Source organism: Tenrec ecaudatus, chromosome 13, assembly GCF_050624435.1.
Source record: "Tenrec ecaudatus isolate mTenEca1 chromosome 13, mTenEca1.hap1, whole genome shotgun sequence".
Classification (NCBI taxonomy): domain Eukaryota; kingdom Metazoa; phylum Chordata; class Mammalia; order Afrosoricida; family Tenrecidae; genus Tenrec; species Tenrec ecaudatus.
In genome coordinates, this window is record NC_134542.1 from 104,694,687 (window position 1) to 104,703,849 (window position 9,163).

The 9,163-nt window shown below is 45.4% G+C and overlaps 1 protein-coding gene across 4 annotated transcripts in view; it reads right to left on the reverse strand.

Moving 5' to 3' along the window:
- Window positions 1-5,731, reverse strand: part of SAP130 (Sin3A associated protein 130) — an 82,732-nt gene extending 77,001 nt beyond the window's left edge. For all 4 annotated transcript variants that reach the window (XM_075529974.1, XM_075529972.1, XM_075529973.1 and 1 more), the window contains exons 1-2: window positions 5,574-5,731; window positions 3,070-3,187 (exon numbers count right to left, since the gene is read on the reverse strand). In XM_075529974.1, the coding sequence (XP_075386089.1) occupies window positions 3,070-3,181 (112 nt within the window). In that variant the 5' untranslated portion in view covers window positions 3,182-3,187; window positions 5,574-5,731. The remainder of the gene's footprint in view (window positions 1-3,069; window positions 3,188-5,573) is intronic.
- Window positions 5,732-9,163: the final 3,432 nt, after the last annotated feature.

Sequence of the window (9,163 nt, forward strand, 5' to 3'; positions counted from 1 at the left end):
CATGGTCCCAACCCTCTAGCAGCCTTCAGTCTACAGGAAGGCATCAGGAAGGGTTCCTCAGAGAACGTGACGAGGGAGTTAAAACCTCAAAATCAGTAATTAGCCAGATAAGTGAGTGTGGAGGAAGGAGAGGGACTGAGGCAAAGTAAAAAATATAGCAAATCTTAAGATCAAGAAAAATTGGGAACTTTTCATCATTCAGCAAATATGCATATATATAATTAATGAGAGGTATAGAGTAGCTTCAAGTGTAATGGAAGCAAAATAAAATTTGTGACAAAAATTTTTTAAAAAGAAAGGAAATGGGTGGGAGAGCAGCAAAGAAGCAGGAAATGAGGCAGAGCCCATAGCTCAGAGTTAAGAGAAAGAGAGAACAAGTAAAGATGATGCTCGAGTGCAGAGTGGAGACCCAAAGCCCATCTGTAGGCAACTGGACATCCCCTTACGAAAGGGTTGTGGGGAGGAGATGAGCCAGTCAGTGTGCAATGTAGCAACAATGACACATACAATTTTCCTCCAATTCTTAAATGCTTCTTCCCCCCACTCTCATGACCCCAATTCTACCTTACAAATCTGGCTAGACCAGAGGATGTACACTGGTACAGATAGGAATCGGAAACACAGGGAATCCAGGACAGATGATCCCTTCAGGACCAGTGCTGAGTGGTGTTACCGGAAGGGTAGAGGGTGAGTGGGTTAGAAAGGGGGAACCGATTATAAGGATCTACATATAAACTCCTCCCTGGGGGGCAGACAACAGGAAAGTGGGTGAAGGGAGATGTCGAACAGTGTAAGAGATGACAAAATAATAATAATAAACTATCAAGGGTTCATGAAGGAGAGGGCAGTCAGAAGGGAGGGGGGAAAATGAGGAGCCGACACCAAGGTCTCAAGTGGAGAGCAAATATACTGAGAATGATGAGGGCAATGAATGTACAAATGTGCTGGACACATTGATGTATATATGGATTGTGATAAGAGTTGTACAAGCCCCCAATATAGTGGTTTTAAAAAAAAAAAGAAAAGAAGATGCTCGAGTTCCTGGTTTGAGCAATGAGCAAATGCTAGTACATGGATGAAGATAAAAAGTATACTTTATTACACTTCGTGAGGCTATCTTTTGAATTGCTATGATGACATTATGTAAGGTACAATTAAAAGGGGCAAAAGCCTTAGTATTCTTGACACTTTTGAACTGGAAACCTACTGGTGTTGGGGTTGTTCCATGTACTTAGCTACATTGAGTAGCATCGCTTAGTGCGACACTCAAAGGGACCTACACATTGCCAATATTCCCTAGAAAACAAAACTGTTCGCAAGGTATTCAAAGGGTATGGGGAAGAATCAAAAGTTCAGGGGGTAAATTCCATTTTTAATTCTAAAAATTCATAGAATAATTCTATCTTTTAACTATTATTTTCCCACAAAATTTTCTGAAGCCTCTTCACATGTGTATATGCATCACTTAATGTCCCTGATGCAAACTCTCACTGCCTCCAAGTCAATTCTGACTCGCAGCGGTCCTATAGGAGAGTGTAGAAGTGCTCCTTTGGGTTTCCAAGATTTTGAACCTTTACTGGGAGAGAAATCTTACTTTTTCTCCTGAAGAGCAACTGGTGAGTTTGAACCACTGACCCTGTGGCCAGCAGCTCAATGTGCAGCCCACTACATCACGAGGGCTCCGTTCATGATATATCCTGGGAAATAGGGTGTTATGTGAACATGTACGGGTTGGTCCCCAGATTGGAACAAGTTCCATTCCTCAGTCTGTCTCTAAGTCAAAATTTTATGCCAACTCAGGACAGTTAGGTATAATTGACGGTCAAATGTAGTAGTTATAGTGTGCTTTTAATGCACAAAAAAAGCATGTCTAAATAAACTAAAACATAATATTCTTTAATACAATACCCACTCACTGCGATAAAATAGATTCTAACTCACCATAATCCTCTATAGGACAGATTAGAAGTGGTCCTTTGGGTTTCTATAAGACTTTATGGGGATAGAAAGCTTAATCTTTCTCCCATCGAGCAACTGGTAGGTTTGAACCACGGACCTTGTGGTTAGCAGTTCAACGTGCAGCCCATTTCACAAGGGCATGCTTTGATATACATTACAAAGTAATGTTTGTTATTATGAACCATTGTATGTACCGCAAATTTTTAATAGGCTTTACAGAGTTTGGGATAACTGAGAGGTTGTTTTTTAGAATTGTAATCCATTTTTCCTTAAATTAAAATAATATAGAATTACTAAAACCCCAGAACAAATTTATAGTATCTTTTAAAAATTGTAGTGAAAATATACACCTTGTCAATACAATTTCCACACTTGCAAATCAATGTCACTGATTATATTACTCATGTGGTACCATCATTCTTACTCTCATCTGGAACGTTCTACTCCTATTACCTCAATGTCCTCCAAACAAGTCAGTTCTGATATAAGTGAAATACCTTTTTGAAAGCTATCATTACTGCAGCCTTTTGTGTGTGTGTGTATGTGTATATATATATATAAAACATCTACAAGTAAACATGAGAAAAACATCAGATTTTGCACTGTATCATTGTAATATATATTACTATCATAAGATATGCCAAAATAGAGAAACAAACAAAACACCCAGGCCATTTCAATGTTATTTGTCCTATTTCCAATGTGCTGTAAATTAAGGGCAACTTATACTTAGGATTGTTGCTGGCTCATATGGTAATTTTCAACAGTGGCTGCACCACTTTACATTCTACCAGAAATAAACGAGGGTTCCAGTATCTTCAGTTTTGCCAGCAGCGTTGTTTTCAGTTTTTCTAATCCCTACCATTCTAATCCTGGTGAAGTGCTATCATACTGTGGTTCTGATTTGCAGCTCCCTGATAGCTCATCATGTTGAACATCAGTTTGTGTGCTTGTTGGCCATGTGAATGTCTTCTTTGTGGAACTAAGTCCTTTGCCTATTTTTGTATTTGGCTGCCTTTTTGTTAAGTTGTCCCAAATTTGGTTAATTTTTAAACTGGAAAACTAGCAACACTCAATGTAGTGAACAATTTAGAATGTGATGTAGCTTACCTGTAGCAGATTGGTTCATCAATCCTGAAGAACCACTGTTTGAAATCTGTGAAGGAGCTTGGCCCAACCCAGTGGAAGGGGTTCCTAAACGAGGAAACTGTTGAGAACTCATTTCCACCTGCAATATAGTCACATGGTTATTGTTGGCTTCTGAGGTTAAAATCAATAATAAAAAACTAAAGCCTCGTGAAGGGAGGGTGGGCTGGAAAGGGGGAACCGATTACAAGGATCTACATATAACCGCCTCCCTGGGGGACGGAAACAGAAAAGTGGGTGAAGGGAGATGTCGGACAGTATAAGATATGACAAAACAATAATTTATTAATTATCAAGGGTTTATGAGCAAGGGGGGAGCGGGGAGGGAGGAGGAAAAATGAGGAGCTGACACCGAGTTCTCAAGGGGAGAGCAAATGTTTTGAGAATGGTGAGGGCAATGAATGTACAAATGTGCTTTACACAATTGATGTATGTATGGATTGTGATAAGAGTTGTATGAGCCCCTAATAAAATGATTATTAAAAAAAAAAGAAAAACTAAAGTCTCTCTCAAAAGCAAAGCTCACTGCTAACAAGTTGACTGTCATTCATCATGATCGTATAGAACATGGTAGAACTTCCCTTTTGGGTTTTTGGAACTGTATCTTCCTCCCACAGAGTGGCTGGTGGGTTTGAACCATAAGACCTTGTGGTTAGCAGCTCAGCAAATTGTATATTATAACACCAGAACATCTAAAGCAGTGGTTCCCACCCTTCCCAATGCCACAAACCTTTAATACAGGTTCCTCATGGTGTGGTGACCCTTAACCATAAAATTAATTTCGTTGCTACTTCATAACTGTAATTTTGCAACTGTTATGAATCGTAATGTAAACATCTGATATGGAGGATGTATTTTCATTGTTACAAATTGAACACAACTAAACATAAAGTATAGTAATTAATCACAAAACAATATGTAATTATATATTGTGAAATATTTGTGTTTTCCAATGATCTTAGGAGATTCCTGTGAAAGGGTCGTTTGACCCCCAAAGGGGTCGTGACCCACACAGGTTTAGAATCGCTGATCTAAAGCATCTCTAGTATCCACAATATCTTTCCTTAGATTATGATCCTCTAGAGATAAAACATCATTCTCTAAAAAATCACTTATCATCAATATACAGTACAGAAAAATTAAGTTGAAGTTTTTAATGTAACAGGTTCAAGTAATGAAACTGTTCCTATAGTGCTGTGACCCACCATGACCCTCCATAGATCCTTGTGAATTGCTATGTTGAAAAATCAATATGGAATCCTGTACCCACTCACTTGGCAGGACTAACCCAATATGAATGTATTTATGTGGGTAATGTTTTATGGAGATGAGATGGCTCTGTGAAATATTTAAACTTCACACTACGGTGAGAAGTACAGTCAATATGTCACAGGAAATTTCAGAGAGTGATGGGTTTTCCTAAGAGATTTTCCGGAAACATATCAAGATCTAATTCAGAAGGGATTCTCTGGTGCTCTATTTGCAAATGCCTCGTTGACAGATTTCTTTTTTCCCCTTTCACATTTCCCGACTACGCCAGAGGGTCCAGAGATGATCAGTCTCATTTTAAAAGTCTTCCAGCTTTGCAAACTGATGATTTTCCCCAATGGGCCCCTAACCCCGTGTCACCTGAAAGCCCTTCGCTGAGATCAGACAGGTTTCCGGGGACTTCGAGGCTGTCTTGCCAGGAGGCAAGCTAACAAGCCCTAGGACGGCTTGCCTACCCCTTTACCTGCAGCTGCCACCCATTCCTCCCACTTTCATCTCTCTAGGTGTGGGTAGTAATGAAGGGCCCACGGAGCACGTCGTGGGCCCGCTGATGTCCAGCCGCTCAGATCCTAGTTTCCTTCACCTGAGCCTGTCTCTATCTTACCCGCTCACCCACAGGCCCCACGCCAAACACTTGATTCCAAGGCCGGCCCCAATCCAGTGGCTGGCGCGCTCGGATCCCGTCCCACCTCCCACCGGCGGCCAGCCAATCAGGATCGAGCCTCGCTGGGGACCCGCCCCCCTCCCCAACCCTCCGGAACCACAGCCAATAGCGAGGGAGACGAGAGCTCCTAGTGACTGGGCGGGGAGCGGGCAGGCCCCGCCTCTCCGGGGCCTGAAAGCGGCGGGCGCAGGGCCCGGATGTGGAGAGTCACTTTAAACAGCTCCAGGAGCCAAACTCCCGGGCCGCCTGCTGGCGGGTGCAACTCTTCCACTTCTCCGCCCAGGCCCGAGCCTGCCACGCCCCCACTGGTCAGCACAGCCCTCTCGGGAGCCCATCTCTCCCTTCTCCCGGGACGCGGGGGCTCTGTCGCCGGCCCAGCTGCAGTGCCCAGCTCGTGAAAGAGCCCGAATCCCGGCTGCAAGCAGAGAGGCACGGCTGCTCTTTCCTGGAAAAAGAGGCTGCAGCCCGGGCCGGCTGCCCCGCCCCGCCCCCTCGTCTCCTCCCCTCGCCTCCCGGGCGCCCGTCCCGCCATTACCTGGGTGTCTGCGCCGAATGGCCGCCACGCCGCCTCGAGCACCCTCCCGTGCGCTCTCCGCCCCTGGGGCCGACGTGGGCTAGCTCTGGCCCCGCTGCCACCGCCGCCGCCGCCGCCAGAGAGCTAGCACTCCGTCCCCCACCCCCAGTCCAGCTTCGCTGCTTCCGCCGCCGTAACGAGCACCGCGCCTATTGGCTCCAGAAAGCCCCTCCCTCGCCCTGCACCGGGAAATCAGTCACCTCTCCGGGGAGCCGGCGTCAGGGCCCGCCTTCTGCTGCCGCGGGGCCTCGGGGAAATGTAGTCCGCGCCGCCCGGAGAGGGCGTGCCGGGAAGGCGGTGGGCGCCGCGGGGCGGGGACGGCGGCCCGCAGGGTCAGCGCGGCGCTGTCCGAGCTCCTGCTTTCGCGACGGTGCCCCGCGGCCTCGGCCGGCGTCCCGGAGGGGTCGAGGCCAGCCGCTCGGGGAAAGGGGCCCGGGGGCGCGGGCGGCCGGCGGCGCCGAGCGTGCTCCTGGCTGACCTCGCCTTCCCGAGCCGCGCGTGGCCCTGGGTCCGGACGCGGGAGGCCCGGCCCGCCCGGCGAGCTGAGGGGACGGTGCTCTCGGAGCCGGCGCAGCCTGCCGGAACGCGCCGCGCACAGCGGCGACCCCGCAAACACTCGAGCGCCGTGCACCTGCGGGACTTTTCTGGGTAATAAAGACGCCAAGAGGGTTTGGTTCGGTGCTTTTTGGTTAAAGTGAGGCGTTGGACTTTATACAGCTCTGGAACGCTTAGCTGCTGAGGCAGAAGGTGGGTCTTGTCGAGATTAGGAGCTTGGTGGCAAAGTCGGCAGTGTAAGCCCCCGCCCCCGCCCGCGGCTCTGGGGGAGAAAGACGGGGCGCTCTCCTCCTGTCTTTACGGTTTCGGGGACCCACAGGGGCGGTCCTAACGCATCCTATAGGATCGCCGTGAGTCCCATGGACTCCGTGGCAATGGACTTGGCTTTAAGAATAGAGGTGATGTCCTCACAGCCCTTCTCTAAATAGGAAAGTTTGTGTGTGTCGGTGTGTAATTATTTTTAAATTGTGGCAAAAATTTACACAACAAAACATTCTCTACTTCCAGTAACTTCTTGTATAATTCAGTGCCATTGATTATACAACCATTATTGATATCCTTTTTTGATATCTATTATTGATATCCAAAGTATTCCACCACAAGAAGCAGAAAACCCGAAAAGAAAAACATTGTCAATCATCCTCCTGGGGTGAGGCGACTGCACTGATAACATCAATAATTTATCCAATAGCATAAGAATTTAAGGTACTATTGATATGAAGGATTTATGCGAATGTAGTCTAACTTTGGACTGTAATCCATAAGTTGTTGCTTTGTACAGATTGATTTCTTAATTAATTGAGCTCTGTTTACATTGAGCTTGGGGGTTGGTGCTAGGGGAAATGTTCCTTGTTATCATTTCTTATCAGTGCAGATCCTTGCCTATCAGATTAGTACCTGTCATGCTAATGCACTGGGAGTACTGAGGTAGTAAATATATAGTGGTTCTTGGTACCCTTTCATGGGACACCCACTAAACCAGGGTTCTCACCCAAGGTCCAGGGATCATTAATTCCATATTCATGAGGTGACCATCCTTTGCTTCCTCTCACATTAGAGCATTTCAGTCCTAAGTCCAAGGATACAGGTAATTTTCAGATGGGGCCCAGTTTGTTGAGTTGGCTTCCACCCCGAGTTCTGGTATGGCCCTTGGGAGAGGCCATGTTCCTTGTAAGGTCAGCATCTAAGGTCATCATAGTGCTTAAACCATGGCAGAGTTCACCGAGGTTGGGTAAAAACATTCAAACTGTCTACCCAGGAACATAGAACTGAATTTACTCTCCCCTTAGATTCCCTACTATACCTGTTTAGCACCCCTTCCCAATGTGAGGTTGCTCCCCCCATTGACCCACCACTTACTTCCCTAGTCATAACTTGATTTTCCAGTAAGATTCTCCTCTCCTTCCTGTGGAGGGCCCTGTTGATTTGTCTCAGCCTTGTCTCAGTGTTGTATAGCATCAGGTGGATGGTCTTCACCCTTTTCCTCTTCTTGAAGGAGTGACCCCTGCCAATGTGAAGTCTCCTTTTCGAGATTGTTCTTATGAAGTACACATAAGGGGGTGATGGCCAGTATGCAATAGATGGTAAAGTCTGTGACTAGTCAACATATGTTGTTCTTTACCTTTTAGAGACTCCCCACTCAGTGATCGTATAACAACAACAAAGTTGACCCTTCCCTTTAGAGTCCATTCTGACTCACTGCCCCTGTGGGTTTCAAACCATGTGGGTTTCAAAGACTGTGATCTTTGTTTTCAATAGTTTTATATTGACATACACTTCACACATCTTATCATTTTAATCATTGAATCATATTAGGAAGAGTTGTGTAATCATCCTAATAATCAACTTCAGAATATTTTCTTATGTACTTGTTAGCTCCACAATCCCCTCCCCACCGCCCATCCACCCCTGCCATGCCCCTAGGTAATTATTAATCCAGTTACCATCTCTATACTGTCTCTATAGATTTATCCTGGATTTCTTACACAGAAAGTCATACAAAGAGCAAACAGGAAGCAAACAAAAATTCAACAACAAAGGAGAGGGAAGGAAAAAAGAGGAGTTGATACTAAGGGCTCAAGTGGAAAGAAAATGCTTCAAAAATGATGATGGCAACATATGCACAAATGTGATGAATACTATTAATGCATGTTTTGTTATAAGAGCTGTAAGAGCCCCCAATAAAATGATTTTTTAATCAACAATAATGAGTAGACAAAACAGAAAAAGCTGAAAACAGAAAGCATGCTGAAAATAATTAAAAATGGGAGAAAACATTCAGATGGATCAAAGGGGGTTATCAAATGATAAGGGATTACATTTTAATCTAATTATATCTGCCATAATCAACTTTACAATGTGCTCTGTTAGAGGGAATTCACCAAGGTTAACCCATGTGGGGACCCAGCAAATGGATTTTGGGCTTCCACGGTCATTAATAGGCTTCTGCAAATTGGGTGTTCACAATTTAAGCCCATTCCCTCTGTGGTAGCTACATAGTCTGTCAATCTAAGGGTATTATGAGTGAAGGGGTGGAATCTAGCCTGTCAATCACATATTAGCCACTGATGCCTCTGTGGACGTGACCTTCTCATGAGAATTCTGGGAACTTTCTTGATTTTGCCATCAGAAGAGGCAGACCACACACTCTCTTGGCCTTCCATTCTTACTGTCTTGAGACACTCAAAGAGCTGGAGGACCAGTGTGGAGACCCACACCGTCATTGAGATGCTTCCACAAGACTTTCTACCCACCAGCCTGTGATCTTCCTGCATTTGGCATCATTGCATGTGCTGCACAAGTAAACAGGAATTTTTTGGCTAGTATTGGACATAGGAGCCAATAGACTTATGGACTTGATCTGGACTGGGCTGGGATGCTTTCTCAATGTACAATTGCTCTCTGATATAAAGCTCTCTCTTACATTCCTATGAGTGTCTCTGGATTTGTTTCTCTGGTCAACCCCGACTAACACACCCTCCTTCAGATTTGGATTT